The 24,321-nt window shown below is 47.1% G+C and overlaps 1 protein-coding gene across 1 annotated transcript in view; it reads left to right on the top strand.

Moving 5' to 3' along the window:
- Positions 1 to 10,603: 10,603 nt before the first annotated feature.
- Positions 10,604 to 24,321, top strand: part of SCTR (secretin receptor) — a 78,760-nt gene continuing 65,042 nt past the window's right edge. Inside the window, exon 1 of the mRNA XM_058715503.1 lies at positions 10,604 to 10,932. Within this exon, the coding sequence (XP_058571486.1) occupies positions 10,873 to 10,932 (60 nt within the window). The 5' untranslated portion in view covers positions 10,604 to 10,872. The remainder of the gene's footprint in view (positions 10,933 to 24,321) is intronic.

The raw sequence follows: 24,321 nt of genomic DNA, 5'->3' as shown, positions 1-24,321 counted from the left end.
TGCGCCACCCAGGCGCCCCCATAGAAATATTTAAAAGGATGCTGACAGGGGCGCCTGGGTGGCGCAGTCGGTTAAGCATCTGACTTCGGCTCAGGTTGTGATCTCACAGTTCGTGAGTTTGAGCCCCACATTGGGCTCTGTGCTAACAGCTCAGGGCCTGGAGCCTGCTTCAGATTCTGTTGTCTCCTTCTCTCTCTGCCCCTCCCCACTTGTGCTCTGTCTCTCTCTATCAAAAATAAATAATAAAAATGTAAACAAATAAATAAATAAAATAAATAAATAAATAAAATAAAAGGATGCTGACAAATGGAGGCGGAAAATAAGAAAAGTAAAGGAAAAACTGCTTTCCTGAGAAAGCCAGCCCACATTTCCAGAGTGTAAACAGTGAGCCTGGACCATAAAAACCTCATTAAAATGTCAGTGTTATACCTTTGTACTTCAGCACCGAATGGGAAATCATGCTTGCCCCATTATTTATGGCTCATCAATAATACATTAGCTCGGCTCCAGAAAAGCTCACATTCAAGAGAGGACAGACCTCTTTGTTTGGTTTATTGAACAGCTGAAGGGGCAGAGCAAGTTCATGTCATCGGTGTGTTCATTTGGTGAAGGCCCCCGAACTCCAGGGACAGCCAGCTCCTCACTCCTTCACAATGTCCTCCTCATCCCCTACCCCTAGTCCCTTCTGCTCACATATCACTTTCCCATGGAGACTTCCTTAAGTGTATGCCAGGGGAAATTGTTACAAGTGACAGAAATGGATTAGTGGCAGAATGGATTCAAAAGTAAAACAAAGGTTAAAAACATATCTACCTGTCTATCTTCTGTCAAGAGAGGCTTTAGTCACAGTCGCCTGTAGGTGCCAGAGGATGGGGTTAGGATTTTGTCTTTCTTTGTCTCTGGGTTCTCCACTCAATGTTGACTTCATTTCCAGCCAAAATGGCTTCATGATATGGGAGGGCCGCCATCTTGCTACTGGCTTGAGTATAATGCTAATGCCTAGGTTTGGTGGCGCCACTCTTATTGGCCCAGCATCAGTCAAGAAGGTGACGGAGTATGAAGCAAGCTGAAACCCTGCAAACCACCCCCTCCACCACCTCCACCAGGTGGGATATGTGTGACATGCCTCAGGCACTCCTAGCTATGGAAGAACAAAAGAAAAGAAAGAAAACAAATGGTTAACTGATAGAGATCACAGTCAGGAAGGACACTAGTCTCCAATTAGTTTACAAATGTCTTAGTAAATGACAAGAAAAAGGCAATCTTATCAATAGTCTAATCTCCAGAAATTTATAGGTTTCCTGGAGCCCCAACATCACCCCTCAATAGTGATGTGGGGAAAGAAGGCAAGAAGGAAATGGCAGGGAAAATTAAATTTCCTCATAACCTGCAGCCCGTTGACAAATACTGGAGGCAAATACAGAGTATAACATTTCTCCAGGAACCTTCTACCCTGCTAATGTTAATGCCTTCCTAGAGGGAAAACAACCTTAGCTTGACCATAGCAAGGCCTCAAGTAGTTTAGGAGTCCTCTTTAGCATCTCAAAGCCCTCTGGCGGCTTGCCAGTTGACTTTACCTCTCCAACTTCATAGTATATAACTATATAACCAGTGCAGGTCTTTCTGCCCATGGGTCCTGTCCCTGTGCTTTAATAAAATCACCTTTTTGCACCAAAGAGGTCTCCAGAATTCTTTCTTGGTCGGCAGCTCCAACCCCCCATCACTCCAAAACCCGATCAATGAGCCCAACCCTGAAAGCCGTCATTGTGGTTAGTTGCTGGTGGTGTCTCTCCTTGCCGAGGTCTGGGTCATATGCTCACCTCTGGGCTGCTGTTGATGGAAGTCCCACCCAAGCCACAAGATCTGAGAGTAGGGGAGGGGAAGGGAGATCCTTATACCAGAAGAAGAGGGATTAGAGGCTGGCCAGATACAGCAGATGTCTGTTAGGTTGAACCTCATAAAATGATCGATATTCAAATATATTTTACGTGCAAGAATGGTGACTGATATGGCTCAACCTCATACATTAACCCACGAGGCTTGGTTCGGTCCTTAGTACATGCTCCCACGGAATGTATCACAGTTCACAGTACCATCCACTGTACATTCTGGAGTTGCTCACTTCAGCTGACCGACTGGTTTGTGAACTGTGTGGTTATGCAGGCCTCTCAAGTCTTGACCACCAGCCTCCATCATCTTGCCAGCACCGCCCCCCCCCTCCCCCAGGAGGGGTTGCAACTGAGTACCACAGGCTTTGTGTACAGGGTTGAGGTTGCCACGGGCAATTTCCCCAGGCCTCTATCATTCTGGCACAGCCACCTGGAACAGAGTAGGAGCTCAATGAATATTCATCGAATGAATGTACTTAATTAGTTCTCCAAGTGTTTGTTGCTTTTGGAAAAATGCAAAAACAAAACAAAACAAAACCAACCTAATTTCTTGTTGGAGAAGTAATTTAAAATAAAATCTCTAGCCAACCAGGTGAACCGTCTCCCCAAAATGAAGAAAAGAATGAATCAGTTTTATTGTTTAAAAAATTTTTTTAATGTTTGTTTATTTTTGAGAGACAGAGACAGAGTGTGAGCGAGGGAGGGGCAGAGAGAGAGAAAGACAGAGAACCTGAAGAGGCTCCAGGCCCTGAGCCCTCAGCACAGAGCCCTACGCGGGGCTCGAACTCACAAGCGGCAAGATCATGACCTGAGCCGAAGTCGGACGCTCAACTCACTGAGCCACCCAGGCACCCCAATCAGTTTTATTGTTAAGCATTAGACCAGACTGTGATGCACGTCGCTGAGAATCCCCAAAACAGATGCCAAAGACAAATAAGAAATCTAACCTTTGTATGGAGCCCAGGCAGATAGAATTCATTACACGCAAGTTAATTGTCTTTATCCAAAGGAAAAATAAAACTTCTCATATTTTTTTGACAAACAGGAAATTACAGCTTGGAGCCAAATGCCTGAGCCAACCTCCATGGTGACAGCCGGGGCACCATCATGCCTTGATGTCCACATTTCACGGAGATGTATCCACGGCCTTCAAGAAAGGCATTTCTGGGATGCAAAACTGGCAATAGGCTTATTTCACTTTTAAAAAGATTTACATAAATCTCGAAGAGATGGAGATTTCTAATCACAAGGTTTCTAAAGGAAATGCTAAGATATGGGAGAGGAGAAAAGATCTCTTCCGCTTGGGGCTCCAGGGAAGTTTCTAAATTTAATTTTTGGAGGATTGTATTGTAGGGGAGGGAAAAATCTTTTACCCCCTACCTTCCCAGGTTCAATGGCTGAAGCTTGCAAATCAATCTGATAAAAGACAGCGTAACAGGGGCAAAAGCAGATGAGCTGGAGTTTCACAAGGAAATGAGATTCAGGAAGGTGGCCAGATGATTGAAATGTATATACCATTTTAGGCTAAACAAAGGAAAAGGGGGTTGGGGACTTCTGGGCTGGTGGGGGGGCGAGTTATGAGAAGGGGAGGGGAGCAAATGCATGGTAAATAAGGTTTGTCTTCTTATGTGGATAAGAGTCTTTTAGGTGATAAGAGTTGTCTTGGGGATAGCTCTTTTCCCGGTCTGGAGACTTTTTTACAAATGTAAATTTCCTTTACAAATGTAAATTTCCTTTACAAAAAAGCATGTTTATACTTTATTATTAGGTAGTGGGAGGAGGGGTAAAGACTTTTCCTGTAGCTGCTAGTTGTCAATTGCTTTTGGCTCAAAATAACCCTTAGACTGAGATGCCTGGGTGGCTCAGTCATTTAAGCATGTGGTTCCTGAGGTCAAGCCCAGCGCTGGGCTGTGCACTGACAGTGTGGAGCTTGCTTGGGATTCTCTGCCTCTCTCTCTCTTTCTTTCTCTCCTTTTCAAAAATAAATAAATAAACATTAAAAAAAAATCCTCACACATATTTCGGTGCCCTTCAGTTTTTACCCTTACATTCTGCCTCACTGGGGTGATAAGAATATCTGTATGAAATCAATGGAGAACAAGTTAGTTACCCTAGAACCAAATGCAGGACCTTCCATCCCCAGGAAGGGGGGATAACTTCTTTATTATTTTTTTTTAATTTTTTTAATGTTTATTTATTTTTGAGAGAAACAGAGCGTGAGCGGGGGAGGAGCAGAGAGAGAAGGAGACACAGAATCAGAAGCAGGCTCCAAGCTCTGAACTGTCAGTGCAGAACTTGACACAGGGCTCAAACTCAGGGACCGTGAGATTATGACCTGAGCCGAAGTCGGACACTTACCCGGCTGAGCCAATCAGGCGCCCCAGGGTAACCTCTAATTACTGTTATGAGAACATGAACCTCCAGTGTTTGGGGTGATCATGACTTACGTGTGTATGCCCCACTCTACCTGCAGGGGTACTAGGAGAAAAGGGTCAGAATCGAGATATAGAAAGTCATCAGAATCAAAGAGAGGACCCCTCTCATGGGGGCTATAATGAAGTTTAAAGGGTTTATAGCGTGGTATTTCCCCACAGCCCCCATAATGGTATTTATGGTCTCACACACTCTTCCAGAATCTTCTCATTCCTCCATAAAGAGGTTGAGTCTGTGCTGTCTTCCCTTGAACCTGGGCACGCTTTTGTGGTTGTCTGGATGTCAAGAGTGAGCCCTCTTGCTCAACTAGACCGCAACGGTTATAACCAGAAATAGACAAGACCCCTTAACTCAGCTCTAACTAAAACCCATTGTGCTTATTCCTTATCACACTTTCTTGAGGCTTTGACAAAGACATTTTGCAATAACTGGAACATTCCAACCACCAGTCTAGAGCAACTGAATGCCTAGAAGACCACTCCACATATCCCCTTCCCTTCCTGTGATCTTGTGCTGAGCACATACTGACCCCCATCTCTCATACACACGCCCCCATCTCTCTCTCTGTAAAACTCTAGTACCCATCTTTCAGGCTAAGAGGTTGGTTGTTAAGGCTTAAGCTTGCCACCTCCCCCTGCTGCTGGCACCCAAAATAAACTTATTTTCCTTTCTCTTTCCAAGCTCTAGTCTCTGGAGTTATTGGCTTGTCTTGCCACGGGTTTATCTGAGTTTGTTCAGCAAAGGTGTTGGCCAACTCAGCCAGGAGCTGTGCTTTCCAGGCTCCTGGGGATCCCACTGGGACAACCAGCTGGTCCCAGCAGAAAGGTGGGGCTCATTTGTTCCTTTCCTCAGTTAACAATTATGAAAATTGGTAACACGGACCATAGAAAGCCTCAGCAGTAGCACTGTGTGATTTCCAGGGCTCGCTCATCAATTACAACACAGTTTCGGCCTGCTCTTTCTTGGGATGCACACCTTTGGGATCCTGAGCCGCTACCTGAAGCTGCCTGTCGCTGAGACCACTCTGTGTGAAGAAAAAAAATCCAGAGTTTCAGTACCAGCAAGCCTACCTCCCAAATGTGTGATCTTGAGCTACAGTCTCATCATATCTCAGTTTCTTCATCTGTTAAATGGGTATAATGATATTTCCTAGTGGGGTTGATGCGGTTTGAAGTGTTGGGGTTTGGAGCCGATGGCCAAGAAGGAATTGAGACATTTTTGGTTCAAAAAGGTGGTTTTATTATTTTTTTTATGTTTGTTTATTTTTGAAAGAGAGAGAGAGAGAGAAAGCATGAGCGGGGAGGGGCAAAGGGAGAGGGAGACACAGAATTCGAAGCAGGCTCCGGGCTCCGAGCTGCGAGTCAGCACAGAACCTGACGTGGGGCTCAAACTCACAGACCATGAGATCGTGACCTCAGCCAAAGTCGGACACTCAACTGACTGAGCCACCCAGGCGCCCCCAAAAAGGTGGTTTCATTAAAGCAAAGCATGGGGACGGGACTCGTGGACAGAAAGAGCTGCACTTGGGTTGTGAGGAGTGACTGATTATATAAGATGTTCTATCCTGTGGAGGGGAGGGTGATGGTACGGCTCCAGGAAATTGAGTCTATAGGTTTCTGGAGATTGCTTTTTTTTTGTTGTAAATCATTAAGACAATTGCAAACTGGTGGAGAGTCACGTCCTGCAAGCCCGTGATCTCTATCAGTTAACCACTTGTTTTTCACTTTCCTTTGTTCTTGGGCAGCCAGGAGCGCCTGAGGAATGTCGCACATACCCCCCTTGGAGGGAGTTTGTGGGGGTGGGGGTGTTAACTTGTGTTTTACTCTCAGCTTTCCTTTGTTCCCTCATCGGGATTTTTCTCCTTTTGCCTCATCCCTCCCAAACCCATTTTCTACGTTTTCCATCCAGCAGGTAAACTATGTGAATAGTTTCTTTCTCCCGTCTGTCCGCCTTGTCTCTGGCATTGGGTTGTGTTCAACCAATGGAAAACATCTCCAGAAGATCAGGGGAGGGGAAAGGAGGGGTCAGGGCATTTATCTGACCTCCTGACCCCTTTGCCAGGGCCACATGACAATGGCTGCATTGCTCTATGCATTGCTCACCCTATGGGTGAGTCTAGAACAGCTCTTGCCAGCTTCGGGGACACTGTTTTCTCTCCTTGCCCCTTGTTATAGAAAACGTTATCTGACAGTTATTAAAATGGTAAGGAAGAATTCATTCAAGACTTACAATAGTGGTATTGCAAGAAGGGAGAGAGACGGAGCCCAACTTGGAATAAAGCAAGAACAAGTGGGGATTTATGGCCAAGGAGCACAGTGAGGGGGCAGTGGATGGAAGATCCCTAAGAGGAGATACCAAGGTGGGGGTGGGGATTGTTGCTAACAGAATTTAACAAGATTCTTGCTGAAGGCAGGTCGGGATTGAGACATCAGAGGTGGGAATGAGGGACTTGATTAGATATCAAGTTTGGTCAGGCATCAAGAGTTGGAAGGATTCTCACTAAGCTGAAGACGGCCAGAGACAGAGGGCACCAAGGTCAAGTCCTAGTCAAGAAAAGGGCCCTGAGGAGCTGAGCTCAAGTTTCCTCAAGGAGAGAGTCTTTGCCATTCTTTTGGCCCACTGTTGTTGGTCCCTGGAACCTTGTTGTCCCTCATCGGTGCCCTTAAACTTGCCCACACCTCTGCTCCTTTAATGGTCCTTTCGTTAAATTTGGCTGACTTTTCGTCAGTGAAACTATTTGAGCCAAGGGTTCTCCCTTTCCTGCCAGACCTCCTGCTGGGCCTGCCTGCCCCATGGGGTTTTGAGGGTCAAACAAGATGATACATGCAAAAGCACGGTAAAGAAGTCATCTTTTTAAAAATATTTTTTTAGGGGTGCCTGGGTGGCTCAGTCGGTTAAGCGTCCGACTTCGGCTCACGTCACGATCTCGCGGTCTGTGAGTTCGGGCCCCGCGTCGGGCTCTGAGCTGATGGCTCGGAGCCTGGAGCCTGCTTCCGATTCTGTGTCTCCCTCTCTCTCTGCCCCTCCCCCGTTCATGCTCTGTCTTTCTCTGTCTCAAAAATAAACAAACAACGTTAAAAAAATTTTTTTTAAATAAAAAAATATATATATATTTTTAATTTTGGGGCGCCTGGGTGGCTCAGTCAGTTAAGCCTCTGACTTCGGCTCAGGTCATGATCTTGCACTCTGTGAGTTCGAGCCCCGCATTGGGCTCTGTACTGACAGCTCAGAGCCTGGAGCCTGCTTTGGATTCTGTGTCTCCTTCTCTCTCTGCCCCTCTGCCTCTCATGCTCCCTCTCTCCCTATCTCTCTAAAAAAATAAATAAACATTAAAAAAAAAAAACTTTAAAATACTTTTTTTATTTTGGGGAGAGCGCAAGGGGGGAGGGGCAGAGAGAGGGGGCAGAGGGTCTGAAGCAGGCTCTGTGTTGACAGGCATGACAGCAACAAGTCCCATGTGGGGTTGGAACTCACAAACCATGTCCGACGCGATGCTCAACCGCTCAACCAACTGAGCCACCCGGGTGCCCCAGGAAGTCATCTTCACGATTGAGAGGAACTCTAGTCCAGTGCAAAGGGCAAAGAGCAAAGGGCAGAGGCTTTGCACTCAGTCCTGGGTTTAAACCTTGCCCCCCTGTCCCTTGTTAGCTGTGTTGTTGGAGGTGAGTGCCTAAGCCTCGAGTGTCATCAACCAATCAAGGAAAGTAAATATCCCTCATACAGGCGGGAAGGATTGGCTACATGACCTATCCCAAGTTCCTAAAAGGTTCTCCAGCTCCTGGCAGGTACTAAATATGTTGTTCTTTTGCTACCTCTTCCCTCCACTCCTATCATGGAGTTGTTCTCTCAGACGTGTTTTGCAAAACCACTAACCGTGGCTTGTAAATGGGCTTCTCACCAAGCACTTGAGACCCTTTTCTCAATGCTCAGAGAGGCTGCCTCCCATTTAAGGAAGAATAGCTTGCTGCGGGCCAGAAATTTATTAAATTGCCCAGAACAAATGTTGCTCTGCTTTGTTACTGGCAGTCTGTATAGGGCACAGATTACCTTTTTGTGTATTGTTTTCTTGAAAAATTTTTTCCATCAAAAAAGCAATACATACAGCGGTTTACAGAAGATGTTCAAGCAACATGGAAGTCTAATCAGTAAGAATGGCAAGTCCTTACAGCATCTTCTTTCAGATGCACATTTAGGGTGTTGGGGTTTCAGGGCCCCAGGAAGCAACATTCTTTCTAGCCTGAATCTTGAACCATTTAAGAATTAAGGTTAAGACAGATGAGGCCAGGGGCTCCTGAGTGGCTCAGGCTTAGGTTAAGCGTTGGACTCTTTGATTTCAGCTTGCAGGTTTGTGAGTTTGAGCCCCGTGTCGGGCTCTGTGCTGACAGTGTGGAGCCTGCTTGGGATTTTCACTTTCTCTCTCTGCCCCTCTCCCCAGCTTGTGCTTTCTCTCTCTCAAAATAAATAAATAAACTTTTTAAAAAAAAGTAAGACAGATGAGGCCAAATATCACTTTCATGGGTAATAAAGTCAATCTTGGAGAATGTGGTTTATACTTACAGGCAAGAGGGTTTTCTAGCACCGAACTGCAGAATTACATAGACCACCGCCCTGTCACTGGTGATACTGGCTCACAAGGGCAGAGTTGACCTGCAGTGACAGCCTGGCTACAGCAATCCAGTGACAGGCTTTCTGCAGGTGCGGGACCTGTCAAAGGCAAGGGAAGGAGGGGGGAGGTGCAGAACCTCATGCCAGTCCTTATCCTAAATGTGTGAATCACATAGAGCTCCCCCACCGGTGTGTGTGTGTGTGTGTGTGTGTGTGTGTGTGTGTGTGTGTGTGTCTGTGTTGGGGGAGGGCGTTACTGAGCAGGTAGAGAAAGGTCAGGAGGGTTATACTCATGGCTGCACTCCTGGAGGAAGGAAATATCAAGGTGGGGCTAAGTGTTCCTCTTCCACATACATTATGTCCTGTTCTCTGGTCCTGTGACAGTGCTTCCACAAACATCCCTGCATATATTTCATTGAGTCTTTGGGTGAGTATTTCTGGGGCCAAAGTTCTTAAAAATGAGCTCATGTTCATGTATACTTTAGGCGGATACATACAGGGCATTTAGTATGGAGCTGAGAGCTGAAAACATTTTTTCCCCTTTTATTTCTGCTGTGATTTACCAACTGTACCTTTATCAATAGCTTCTTTGGGTGGGGAAGGCTGCTAAGGGCTAGAATGTGTTGTTTTAAGAGCGAGCAGGTTAGCAATCCGACCAGAGGTCAGTCACAGAAAATCAGGGTTAGTTATGGAAGTGTATGCAGACCCAGGCTTTTCCATCTGAACTGCTGAGTCGCATGTACCTGGCAACAGCACTGTCTTCTGCATCCTCAATGCCCTTCTCTGTCAAATGGGCATAATATCTCTAAAGGGGTGGGGGGGAATTCAAGGAGCTGATGTGTACTTAAAGTGCTGGGAGAAAGGGTAAGATAGGAGAGCCAAGAGGAAGGGAGTGGGCACCAGAGCAGAGAAAGAAAAACTTGAATCTAGACGAGCCATTTGAGGGTGCCTTGTACTGAGAGGCTAAAAGCCAGCCTCCAGGCCCTCTGGGCACTCAGACTCAGGGTTGAGCAGGCTACTGAGAAGACCTGCCCGGTGCTTAAATAGCTTCTCAGGGACACCAGGAAGCCTCCAGGCGGTTCTCTTCAGCACAGCCACCAGAATTCCTGGGTGTGCCACAGGGTCCCCCTGGGTCTCACCTGGTCACCCAAACTTCCCCTGGGTGAGGGCGCCCACGGGCGTGTAATGTCCTACAAGGAGCGTGCACAACTTTAATAATGAATGAAGAAACACAAAGTGAAAATCAGAAATAAAGTGCCAAGTAGCTGACCCACCCAAGTAGATGCAAAGGCATTCACGGAGCACCCGCTGTGCTATACCCACGGAGCACAGGCACAACCTTCTTCGTCCCCTAAGGTGGGTCTCGTTAGCCCTGAGACTCAACGAGGTGGCAGCAAGGTTGCGGCAGGGCTGCCCCAGAACTTCGAGAACTTCGAGAAGGCTCTTTCCGGACTCGGGGGTGCTGCAGCGTGGAAGGCTAAGCCAGCATGCCCTCTCCCGGTCTCCTCTGCCCCCCCGCCCCCCCCCCCCCCCCCGGGCTGAGCTTGCGGGAGCCGGCTGCAGCCCCCACCCCCGCCTCCTCCCCTGAAGGCCCCCCCCTCGCCTCCTCCTCTGTAACCTCCACCACCCCCCCCCCCCGCCCCCTCCCGCCTCCTCCCCAGCAGGCCCGCGCGCCGGCTCCCTGCCAGTCGCGGCCGGGTGGAGGAGCGCGGGCGGGCGGCGCAGCGTCCTTATCAATGGGCTGGGCGGCTTAGCGCGCTGCCACCTCTTCCGAGAGGAGAAGCAGTCCCGGGGCTCGCCGCGGCTTAGGTGGCCCTGCCATGGCTCCTCCGGCCGCGGCTGCCGGCCGGGGCGCGGGACCCTGCGGAGGGCGTTGAGCCCCCGGGCCGGGGGTGCGCACAGGTGCGCGGCCGTCGAGGCGCCCACGGGGAGAGCGCGGGGCACCATGCGTCCCCGCCCGCTGCTGTTGCCGTTGCTGTTGCTGCTCGCCTGCGCTGCGCACACCGTGAGTACCGTGCCTCTCCGCGGATACCCTGCGTGACGGGCGTGGAGGGGTCCGCAGATCTTCCTCGATGGAGTGGGAACTCTAACACCCAGTCCCCAGCAAGGATCATCCCTGTCAGCTCCTCTCCCTATAGCCTTCTCTCCCAGGATAAAAACAGCAAGTGAGTCGGGCAAAGGCAGCTGTAAGATAAACCCCCTCGGCCCCCCAAGCCACCCCTTCCTCCAGGCTGCACTTCGACGGAAACTCTGGAGGCGCCCCTGGCAGCGCTTAATGTGTTCTGGGCACCCTCCATCCATAGTTCATTGGAACCTTACAATCGTCTGATATTGTCACCCTCGCTTTAGGGTCTAGGAAACCGAGGCTCTCGGAGGCCAAAAATCTTGCCCAGGAAAAGGCGATTGGAACCCACATCCGTCTGCCCCAAAGCCTTGACATTTACACACACACACACACACACACACACACACGCACGCATGCACGCACACGCACACCGGACTGCAGAAGGGAAAAACCTCAAAAAGCTCTGGCTGGAGCTTCCGGCTCTGTGGTGGGAGCAGTCGCAGCTCCCTCCCTCTCCTGTGGGATTTGGCTCCCTAAAGTCTGCACGTCTGGGGAGTTCTGGGAGTAGCAGTCTCCGCAAACCCGGTCCAGGGAGGAGCTGGAAAAGAAAAGAGAAAGGCAGAGTGGGTGGCTTGTTTTCCTTTCCCACAGAAACTCCTGGGAATCCGGGGTCTCTCCCACTGGGATTTGTGAATGAGAGAGTGGCTGTACTCAGACAGGCTGGATGGAAGGAATAGGGAGGGGGTGCAGATTCCAGAACCACTTCTTCCTCCCAGCATTGCCAACTGGCCCTCAAGGCCTCTGTGCCAAGAAACTCCCCAGGAAAAGTGCTTGGGGACCCAATTCTGAGTCTCCAGTCTGTGTCCTGGGCAAGTCCTTCCTGGTATCCAACGACTTTGCCTTCGGTAGTCCTCTCCTGTTTGACTGTAAGAAAAACCTTTGCTTCCAAAGCTGATGGGAGTGTTGATGCTCAGGAGATGCCCCCATCTTTCTGGCAGCTCCGTGACATTCCAAGCAGCAGTAAGTTTGGAAGGGTGGAATTTGGGACTTTCGTTCCCATCTCCCGTGTAACCGCGGAGCCTCTTCTCATCAGTGGCAGTGCTGGTACTGGAATATGCTAGAACTACAGTACCCACTCATTAATCTGAATTCCCAGTTTGAGGAAATGCCACCTGGGACACTGGGGACAATTCAAAACCTCTAGGTATGTTGTTATAAAGAGCCCAGGGATGGGAGAGGCAACAGCTTCCTCCTTGTGACCTTTCCCACCTCCTTCTTAAGTATTTGCAGTAACCCTGAGGTTGTCAGAAGAAATCAACAGGTGTCTGGGCTTCAGGACCGAGGGTTAACTTTTTCATCTCAAAGGGACCCCTAGGGTATGTCAAGAATAAGCAGTGGGGGAAATGAGTCTTCAGTGTGCCTTGGAAGGCTGCTTCCTTATGCTCTGGTCCAATTCCCTTATGGTACAGATGAGCAAACTGAGACCCACAGAGAAAAGAGACCTGCCCCAAATCTGCAAGTTAGTGGTGGAGCTGGGACTAGAACCCAGATCTCTTGATTCTCACTCATCCAGGGCCCTCTCCCTTATGTCGTCTTAAATGTCCTTTTCATACACTCATGTACCGCCTTGTATTATAAGATGGTTTCCTGTGTGCAAGTCTTGGTCCTCCGGGTGTTTTCTGGGCTTATCCAGACCTGAGGTCTCATACTTCTTGGCAAGAACTCCTTTAATAAATAAGAATGGAGCTGACCTACTTTGGTTGGAGTATTTCCCAGGCTTTGAAACCCTGCTTACCTTCTGTTTTTTTTTTTACTCTGAGTGGTCAGACATTTGATTTAGACATTTAAGGGCATTCAAACAATTTTTTTATTCATTTGCCCCTCCCCCTTGAGGGAGATCATAGGCCTCTTCCTAATGGGCATTAATAGGCCAAATTGTTGATTGTCACTCCCCACCCCAGTCTCTCGCCTTGCCATACAGGGAGGTGTCAGGGGGATCCCTTGCAAATAGAAACCAGAAAGTGATGATGGTTGAAGGCGCCAGTGTTCTGAGACCTCCATAGGACATGTGGGCCACACTCCCCTTTGCTATCCCAGGCCCCGTGTATCTCATGAGGGCTTTTACCTAGAATGATATTGTCATTATTTACTAGTGCATCTGTCCTCCTCCTCCCCAATAAACACACCCTGAGATTTCTTTCTATTCGCTCTCTGTCCCTAGAGCCACCCCAGTGTAAGGAGGAGCCCAATGAGTCTGTGTTGGTTGAGTGAATGGGTGAATGAATGAAGGAGTGAAAGAATGAAACAGTGATACCCAAAAGGAGTGTCGTAAGCTGTGGCGCTTTCCTATTAGCAGCGAGTAAGAAACAATGACACCCTGAGGACAATTTTTGCTTACAAAATTGTGCATAAGCGTGTCAAGCAAATAAAAAATAGTCCTTCAAGGTCCGGTTTTTTAATCCGTGGCGTCTGGCAAGCTGCCAACTTGATAACCTTAGTGAGTTAAAATCAAGCGAGGTTTCTTGACACCCCTAATCCCTGATACTAAAGCTGAGTTTTCGGCGAGGGGTGCCAGGAAGGGGGCTATGCCCTCCCTCAGCATGGAGGAAGCGAAAGGGTGGGAATAATGGAGACATGATGGAGAGAGGGGAGCCCCCCAATTCTTTGTTGTGGGGGGCTGGCCTGTGCCTCGTATGCTGTCTAGCACCATCCCTGGCCTTTACCCACTAGAAGCCAGGAGCATCTCCAAGTTGTGCCAACAGAAAAATCTTTCCAGACACTGTCCAGTGTCTCTTGGGAGGCTGAGAGGGCAGAACTGCCTGCGGTCGAGAACCACTGCCTTGAAGGTTGTCCTGTTTCCGGGGAAACGCGTTAGCGGAACTACCAACAGGTGTTCATCGCGTGTTGGATTCGGGGCAGTGGGTTTGGTGACAGGGAACGTGGGCCGAAGACAGAACACGTGTACCTGATGAAAACCCACTTCCCGACAAGACTTGCACCGAGACTGGACTTGATCTTCTCCAGCCTCCCTCCCACTTTCCCTCCTGTCTCCATCCCGTCTCCGTTGATGGCTCAGAAACAGAAGTCGTGACACACGGTGTTCCTGCATCCACAGGCTGACAAGCTCTGTGGCAAGCTGGGGAGCAGACTTGTAGGAAGGCCTGCAAGGGACCCCTGAGGGGTCTGGCTATTGATAACTCCTCAGAGGAGGGTCCCTGGGATTTTCTATGTACCTGAAAAATCACTTTCTCATTTTCTGGGGAAATATTTGTGGATTTCTTTTGAAATCTTTACTATCTCTAAAATTAACGTCAATGACGATGGTGATAACGGCTTGCCTTTTTTGAGCACGTACTTCACACCGGATACTCTGCCAAGTCCTCGCCAGCACGATCCAATGTCATTCCCACATCAACAATTGGAGCCTTTGGGGCCCCCGGGTGTCTCGGTCGGTTGATCGTTGGACTCTTGTGTTCAGCTCAGGTCATGATCTCATGGTTCGTGCATCAGAGCCCCACATCTGGCTCTGTGCTGACCCTATAGAGCCTGCTTGGGATTTTCTCTCTCTCCCTGCCCTTCTCCTGTTCATGCTCTTGTGTGTTCTCTCTCTCTCTCTCCAAATAAACTTAAAAAAAAAAAAAAAAAAAGATCATAACCTTCATTGTGCAGAGGCAGAAACAGAGGCTCAGAAAGAGGTGAAGCCATTTGTCAGGGTCGCCTAGCCAGACATGATGTGAAGACCCAGCCCAGGGATTCCTAACCAGCACAGGCATCTGGTCCCAGAAAGAGGTCTGCACTGGTTTCTGGTGCCCAAGGGGCTGTCATAAAATTCTCTCCCAAGCCTATAAATGACATTAATTTCAGTTTTATCTAATCGTGTTATAAAACATAAAACAAATATTGAATTACACACAGCATTTTATTGAGGCGGGTAGAGATGAGCTTGGGGTCACAAAATCAATCAAACAGGAGGTACACTTCTCAAACTGGTTAGGGGGGTTCCTTCAAGAGATTGCATATAAGAAGGGGAGGGGCAGAGAAAGAGAGAGAATCCCAAGCAGGCCCCCCAGTGCCAGCGCGAGCCCGAGGCTGAGCTTAAACCTAGAGATCATGACCTGAGTCGAAACCAAAAGTCAGCTGCTTAGCTGAGCCATCCAGGCACCCCTAGGAGGCTCCTTCTCTTAGCTTTGACATCACCTTTCTGCATTCCCATGGAGCCCACCTCCCTCCACCCTGTCCCCCAAATCTCTGGCCTATGACTTCCTTCATGCCATGGGAGGGCTCAGCTCTCTTCCTGGCACCCCTCGCTGAAAGATCAGACTTCGTAACCAGAGTGAGAGTTCCCCGCCACAGTGGGACCCCCAATGTCCCTGATTTGCTCCTTGCTTCCCTGCCCTTAGCAAGCTGAGGTTCCTCACCGCTGACCTTCACTGGGGCGTTGGGACAGCCTGCAGCCCGAGGTAAAACCCACAACACTCAGATCCTATCGACTTGCTTACATTATAAACAGAGGGCTGCTGAGCATTCATGTGGACTCCAGAAAATAATAATACCTGGGGCCCAGCCTCAGCATTCTGTGTCTGACCAATTCCAGAGGGCATTTGGGGAAGGGACACTCCTGCTTGGCCATGTCCTGCAGTCCCAGCCCACCATACTGCCAGGGTGACCAAGGTTTCCAATCTTCTCCAGAATCCCCACATGTCCAACATCAGTCCCTCCCCTGTGGGCTCTCCATGATGTCCATGGGTCATCTCATGTTCCTGACGTTACCAACCTCTTTCATTTTCAATGGACAGGCTTGCTTCCTATTTCCTGAAAGTCAGAGAATGAACTTACTCTGACCAACATCTTGCCCTCATAGACGTGACTAAATTGTCTGCCGCTCCCCACCCCTGCCCCGTCCCCTTCCCTCCCATCTGTCTCAGTCATCTTGGGCTGCCATAACAAATTACCACAGATTGGGTGGCTCAACCAACAGAAATTTATTTTCTCATGGTTCTGGAGCTGGATGTCCCAGATGAAGGGCTGGTAGGGCTGGGTTCTGGTGAGACCTCTCTTCCCGCTCGGTCCTCATCTGAGTGGGTACAGAGAGACAGAGTGAGATCTCTGGTTTCTCTTCTTGTAAGGACACTAATCCTATCAGATCAGGGTTTCACTGTTATGACCTTAACCTTAAGTACCTCCCTATAGGCTCTATCTACAAATATAGCCACAATGAGGGATGGGGTTTCAACATATGAATTTGGGGGGGACGCATTTGGTCCATAGCACCATCCAAGTGGAAAAGAGGCTCTCCTGCTGCCTGTGTGGCCAGTCCCTGCCCCCTGCGCTCCCAATTCTCCCACCCCAATCCATGGGGACCCCAATCCATCCTGAGATTACACAGTGAAGTCACTGTGCCCAGTCTTTACCGTCTTCCTCTTACCTGGCTGTCCCCATCAGCTGGTCAACTTGCCATGGTCTGTCCACCTGGTAAAGAGCCCTCCCTCTGCACTCTGGGCCTTCTAGCCACAGGTCCACTTCTGCCCCCTGATGGCCAGTTACTTGGAAGAAGCATTCATGATGCTTCCCCTTCCACTGATTTCTCAGCCCACTGTAGCCTGCTCATCCATCCCCGCCACACCCCCCCCCCCCCCAACTGACATCAGTCTCTTCATTTTGTGTGGCCTTCATTTTGCTGTCTTCACTACACGCTTTTCGGCCCTGGTCCTACCTAGGGTGACCGCATGATTTAGGAGAGAGAAGGAAGGTTGTAAATAATGATGTTGAGACAGCAGGCATACACCCAAGTGTCCTGGGCAAAGTGGGCATGGGACCCTGGCCTCTCAGAGGCCTCTGGTGTGGGAACCTCCCTCCTCTCCACTCGCCCTTCTGCTCTTCAAGGCTCCTGGTCCCCATCCTGGGCCCCTTGCTGCCACTTTTGGTCCCCTATGATCTGGCCGCTGCCTTCACTGTGTCCTTTAGCTGTCGGCCTCTCTGGACCCTCTTGGACCATGAACTTCAAGAGCAGGAACTGTGTCCCATTCACCTTTGCGTCTCCAGTGATGAATCATTTGCTGTCCATAAAGTAGGTGCCCAGTGAATGTTTGATGAAATTTTGCATTTTGAACTGGTTGTACGATAATGAGTTTCCTCTTCTTAGTTCTCATTGTATAAACTCGACTAGTATCGTATCTCCTTTTACTTGAAAACATTGAAAAAAATTCTTTCCAGTCTCAAGTTGGCAGGCAAGTAACTGTATCGTAAAGTGTGTACGCAGAGTGATGCTGAGTTTCTTCACCTTCTTCAGAATTCTACAGAGTTTTAGTTTATCTCCTCCCACATTTTACCTTTTCAGATTCAAGAGTCCAGAGTTAAACTAACAGAACTCCCGCTTGATATCTTTCCTCCCTTATTTTGCTTAGTTATTCTCTCTCTCTGCAGACTGGATTTTTCTCTCGCTTTCTGAAGGATAGAATATGGTTGCCCCATAATTTTCAAGATTACATGCTTTAGGAGTGGGAAAGGTTGACCTTGATCCCTCTCCCTATACCAAATATCCAAGAGAGGAAAGTGCATTGTCCCAAACTGGGTTAAATTTCCTCTAATGGTCTGATCATTGAGATGGGACCTCACAGCATATCTCAGGATGAAGAGATCTTCCCAGGGAGGAGTTGTTGGCTAATAGGTTGAGCAGACACCTCAAAATATGTCTACCATCGGAGCAAATCCCCCTAAGAAACAGACAGTGGAAACTCTTCACAATCATCAAGCCACAGGTATGAACTTATACTGTCGTGGGCCAGCCATGATTAACTACTAAGTGACATTCAAAGAGTGATACTTGTATAGACATTACTAGGTACGTAGTCTTAGAACGTTTACAATGCAAGTGACTTTCTAAAAAGAAATTACTGTAGGTTATACCCAACGAAGCTGAAACTGGATCTAAAATATGAGATACAGGGGAGCCTGGCTGGCTCAGTTGGTAGCACATGTGGCCTTTGATCTCAAGGTCGTTAGTTCAAGCCCCACATTGGGAGGCTAGTTTTAAAAAATTAAAAATAAGGGCACCTGGGTGGCTTCGTCAGTTAAGCATCTGACTTCAGCTCAGGTCATGATCTTGAGGTTCGTGAGTTCAAGCCCCATGTCAGGTTCTGTGCTGACAGCTCAGAGCCTGGAGCCTGCTTCCGATTCTGTGTCTCCCTCTCTCTCTGCCCCTCTCCTGCTCACTCTCTGTCTTTCTCTGTCTCTCAAAAAAACAAATAAATGTTAAAAATTTTTTAAATTTTATTTTTTAAACTTACATCCAAATTAGCATATAGTGCAACAATGATTTCAGAAGTAGATTCCTTACTGCCCCTTACCCATTTAGCCCATCCAGTAACCCCTCCCACAATCCCTCCAGTAACCCTCTGTTTATTCTCTATATTTAAGAATCTTTTATGTTTTGTCCCCCTCCCTGTTTTTATATTATTTTTGCTTCCCTTCCCTTATGTTCATCTGTGCTGTGTCATAAAGTCCTCATATGAATGAAGTCATAGGATATTTGTCTTTCTCTGACTGATTTCACTTAACATAATACCCTCCAGTTCCATACACGTCGTTGCAAATGGCAAGATTTCATTCTTTTTGATTGTTGACTAATATTCCTTTATATATATTGACCATATGTTCTTTATCCATTCATCCATCGATGGACATTTGGACTCTTTCAATACTTTGGCTATTGTCAATAGTGCTGCTATAAACATTGGGGTGCATGTGCCCCTTCGAAACAACACACATGTATCCCTTGGATAAATGCCTAGTAGTGCAATTGTTGGGTCGTAGGGTATTTCTATTTTTAGTTTTTTGAGGAACCTCTACACTGTTTTCCAGAGTGGCTGTACCAGTTTGCATTCCCACCAGCAATGCAAAAGAGAGCCTCTTTTTCTGCATCCTCGCCAACATCTGTTGTTGCCTGAGTCGTTAATGTCAGCCATTCTGACAGGTGTAAGGTGGTGTCTCATTGTGGTTTTGATGTGTATTTCCCTGATAATGAGTGATGTTGAGCATTTTTTCATGTGTCAGTTGGCCATCTGGATGTCTTCTTTGGAGAAGTGTCTGTTCATGTCTTTTGCCCGTTTATTCACTGGATTGTTTATTTTTTGGGTGTTGAGTTTGATAAGTTCTTTATAGATATTGGATACTAACCCTTTATCTGATATGTCATTTGCAAATATCTTCTCCCATTCTGTCGGTTGCCTTTTAGTTTTGCTGATTGTTTCCTTCGCTGTGCAGAAGATTTTTATTTTGATGAGCTCCCAATAGTTCATTTTTGCTTTTGTTTCCCTTGCCTCTGGAGACATGTTGAGTAAGAAGTTGCTGTGGCCAAGATCAAAGATGTTTTTGCCTGCTTCCTCTTCGAGGATTTTGATGGCTTCCTGTAAAAAATTTTTTTTAATTAAAAATAAAATAAAGTAAAATAAAGTAAAATAAAATATGGGATACAAAAAAGTGGAGTTTACAAAGGACAGCAATGGGCAGATCAGTTCCACAGTTCTGAAAAAGAGAGGATTTAGTCCGGAAAGTCTAAGGACTCCTTGAAGTCAGTTCCAAAGAGGTTCATAGACAATATTCCACAGAGCTGCTCTATTCAGAACCTTGGAGTGCAACTATGCTATGTAATTGACAAGGTTTTGGATTTTGTGATCAACAAGAAAAAAGAAAGTTGACTTAAAATTCTAGGAAAAGACAAAGGTATATGAAACATTTTGCAGTCTAAATATTTAAAAAGCCAAAGTTTTGACATGATTGTGGCAACATTTTTTTTTTTTTTTTTAACATTTTTTATTTATTTTTGGGACAGAGAGAGACAGAGCATGAACGGGGGAGGGGCAGAGAGAGAGGGAGACACAGAATCGGAAACAGGCTCCAGGCTCCGAGCCATCGGCCCAGAGCCTGACGCGGGGCTCGAACTCACGGACCGCGAGATCGTGACCTGGCTGAAGTCGGACGCTTAACCGACTGCGCCACCCAGGCGCCCCGATTGTGGCAACATTTTTAAAACTCCAGATGTAAAGATGGGCTGAACTCAAAGTCTGAAACTGAAGAGGAAAGTAATGTAATGTGTGTTTCTGTTTGGTTAATTAAAATAACAAAGGGGTGACTGGGTGGCCCAGTAGATTAAGCCTCCCCTCCTAATCTTGTCTGGGTTTAGGTCAGGATCTCACCATTCCTGGGATTGAGCCCTCTCCTACCCTCCCCTTCACCACAGCATGGAGCCTGCTTGGGATTCTCTCTCTCTCTCTCTCTCTCTCTCTCTCTCAAAATAAATAAATAGATTTAAAAAATAATAAAAATTTTAAAAAGTACAATTTGGTAAATTTTTTTTCTGATAATCTCTTACTGAATTTATGGGGACTACATATTTTTTAAGGTGCTTAGTTCTGAGGTGCTATTTGGTTTTTTAAAAGTGTTTATTTATTTTTGAGAGAGAGCATGAGCAGGGGATGGGCAGAGAGAGAAGGGGACAGAGGATCCGAAGTGGGCTCTGCGTTGACAGCAGTGAGCCTGATGCAGGGCTCAAACCCACAAACCTTGAGATCATGAACTAAGCCCAAGTGGGAGGCTTAATGGACCAAGCCACCCAGGCGCCCCCTGAGGTGCTGTTTTTTTTTTTTAATTTTTTTTAACGTTTATTTATTTTTGAGACCGAGAGAGACAGAGCACGAACGGGGGAGGGTCAGAGAGAGAGGGAGACACAGAATCCGAAACAGGCTCCAGGCTCTGAGCTGTCAGCACAGAGCCCGACGCGGGGCTCGAACTCACGGACCGCGACATCATGACCTGAGCCGAAGTCGGCTGCTCAACCGACTGAGCCACCCAGGCGCCCCCTGAGGTGCTGTTTTTACTACCAAACAGCATCCCATTCTTGGCACCAACTATTTTGGTATTTTCTGCTCAAAACATTTCACTTATGACACTAAATATATGGTTTTTTTCCCCCTCACATTGACCATCAATTCCCCAACTCTCCAGATACCAGCTGGGTGTTCTAAAATTCAATTCAGTTCTGACTCTAATCACCTGGAAGTAGCACAGACCACACAGGTTGAGGACAGTCCACAAGATGGCTTCTACTTCAGACGCCAGTCCCAAGCCCGGGCCAAGTGCACTTCTGACCAACCAGCTGTACGTTGGGTGCTCCCGTGACCTCCTCCTTAGAATCGATCATTTGCTAGAAGGGCTCCAGGACTCAGGAAAGCACTTTACTTACCATTACTGGTTTATTATAAAAGATACAATGCAGGGACAGCCAAGTGGAAGAAATGCAGAAAGCAAGGAAGGGGACACGTGGAGCTCCCAGCATCTCCGTGTATTCACCCACCAGGAAGCTCCAAACCCTGTTATATAGGGTATTTACAGGCTTTAAAAAAAAAAAAAAAGTTTATTTATTCTTGAGAGAGAGAGAGCAAGAGAGAGAGAAAGAGAGCAAGCAGGGGAGGGGCAGAGAGAGACAGAGGATCCAAAGCAGGCTCCTCATGGTCAGGAGAGAGCCCCACGCAGGGTTCGAACTCACAAACTGCGAGATCATGACCTGAACTGAAGTCAGATGTTTAATTGACTGAGCCACCCAGGCACCCCTACAGAGGAATCATAGGCATGATTGTTGAAATCACTGGCCATTGGTGATTAACTCAATCTCTATCCTGTCTTTCATCTCCTGTGGCCAGAAGGGCAGCCGGAAGTGCCAGTCTAACCACCTGAAGTGGTTATCTCTGCTGAAGTTATCTGCGCGCCCGCACCCCCCCCCCCCCCCCCCCCCCCCCCCCCCCCCCCCCCCCGCCAGCCACCGATCATCTCATCAGCATTTACAAAGTCACTCATCCCTTCGGAGATTTGCAGGGTCTTGGAAGCTCTTGTATTAGAAGAGTCAGACCAACTATTATAACAAAAGATGCTTCTCTCACCCCTACTACTTCGGAAACTACAAGCGTTTTTAGGAGCACTCTGCCAGGAGCCAAGGATGAACACCAAATGTATATTTCTGTTATATCACAACGTTACATGAGGACATCCAGTTTAAAATGGCAGATTATCCACAAGTGTTTATCTGTTCTTCACTTGGGAGCATCCTTAAAATGATAGTAAAGGAATCACAAAGGTATAAGCCCACAAAGTCAAAGAGAACAATATAAGACAACAATGAAGCAGAGATTTCAAGAAATCTTCAGGAATGAAACAATGGTAGCAGTCTGGGAAAAATAACAATCTACATCCCTGCACCGGGTGGAGGGGGATTGATGACAAACTGTTTGATCGGCCCGCATCACCCTGGAAAGTCTCCAAACGTGGAGGAGAAACATAAATCCTGACTGGGGGGACCCTCTCAGCCTGATTATTATTATTATTACTTTTATAGCAAAGGCCACAAACTGTTCAGGCCCACAGTGGTTCCAAGGACCTCTTTAGTGCCTCAAGTGTAACTGTGGCATTGATTGCAGCACAGGGAATATAGCCAATGGTATTGTGACAGTGTGGTATGGGGACAGAGAGTATCTACACTTGTGGCGACCATAGCAATAAGGTACAGGCTTGTGGAATCATTATATTGTGCACCTGAAACTAATGTAATAGTATATGTCAACCATACTTCAATTACACACACATATATATGTACCTACATATATATATGTAGGTATACACACACACACACACACACACACACACACACAGATACATATGTATGTAAGTAGATATGGCATTGAGGAAGACCTCCAGTGTGAAAGCAAACAAACAGGAGAAAGGAACTTAGAGAAAATGTCCATGCAGAGAGGAGGAAAAGATCACGTGACTACAATTAATATCCTGATACACAGTTCTTAACAAGGATACCAGATTCAAGAAGAGGGAGTGTGGGAAAGAGGGTGCTGGAGAAATGGAATCACCAGAGAGTAAGAAAGGCTGCCTGGAAAGTAATTGTATGATGATGACAAAACATTTATTAGGAAACTCAACAGCACGTCAGGGCGCCTGGGTGCCTCAGTCGGCTGAGCGGCCAACTCTTGATTTCTGCTCAGGTCATGATCCCAGGGTTGTGAGATGAAGCCCTGAGTCAGGCTCTGTGCTGAGTGTGGAGCCTGCTTAAGATTCTCTCTCTCTTTCTCTCTCTCTCTGTCCCTCTCCCCCACTCATGCTCTCTTTCTCTCTCTCTCTAAAATTAAAAAAAAAAAAGCATATGACACAACGGTAGAAGAGTCGAGAAAGGTGAAAAGATTAGAGGCTCCATCCACGTTGCCCATTATTCAAATAATATGAGCTCTAGGAAGACAGAATAGAGAAGATGAAGGGAGGAAATAATAAAATAAACCACATAACATTTAAAAAATTCCAACACAAAGAACACAAATCTTCAGATAGAAATGGCCCCCTGAGTCTCTTAACCAATGAATTAAAAAAGGACCATTTCCTCAAGGAATTTAAAAGCGACTAAAAACAGAAAAATCTGAAATATTTCTACAGAGAAGAGAAAAGTCACATACAAAAGGTTTGGGAGCACACTTGGGTATCTTATCAATACAGGAAGAGAGAAGGAGAAATGCCTTCAAGATCTGGAACGAAATTTATTTTCAACCTAGAATTCTCTGCCCAAATTATTCATTTGATAATTAATCAAACTAATAAAAGCTTCTTCACTCCTGCAAAGATTTCAAAGTTTATCTCCTACTTACACTTTCTTAGGCGGCAACTTCTGCAAAACGAGGAAGTGAAGCAAGGAAAAAGATGGGGAATCTCCGAAAACAAAGTCTAGCCAGAAAAGTTGGGGGGAGGGTACCCCAAGCCACAGCCAGGCATGAGGCCCAGGTTGGCACAAGAGGAACGAGGACCGGCAGAGAAGTCTCTGGAGGTAAGACAAGTACAACCGTTGATAGATGTCCCACGGAGCTGTTGGAAGACTTAAAAAAATGAACCATATGTACAGAGAACGCTAATCAAATGAAAAAACAAGGTAATAATTGACCTCAGGAAAAACAAAATGTACAAGAAGAGACATAATCATTTTACATGGCTAGACTCAGCAGTGGACGATACTTCAGAGTCAAAAGAAAACGTTATAAATACACACCATTCATTTCACTAAAAATTAAATCAGCAGAAGTATATGTAATATATGGGGAAAGAAGTATATGTAAGGAGATTTAAAAACATCTACATCTTTGTCTTCCATAACAGAGTTTTGGATAATGTCTCAGATTAACAAACCAAGAACTAGTAGTATCAGAACATAATTTTAAAATATGGAGGGGCGCCTGACTGTCTCTGTTCATGGAGCATGGTCTCAGGGTTATGGGTTTGAGCCCCACG

This window comes from Neofelis nebulosa, chromosome 2, assembly GCF_028018385.1.
Source record: "Neofelis nebulosa isolate mNeoNeb1 chromosome 2, mNeoNeb1.pri, whole genome shotgun sequence".
NCBI lineage: Eukaryota > Metazoa > Chordata > Mammalia > Carnivora > Felidae > Neofelis > Neofelis nebulosa.
Note: the sequence above shows the minus strand (reverse complement) of the source record. Positions and strands in the feature narration are given on the sequence as shown.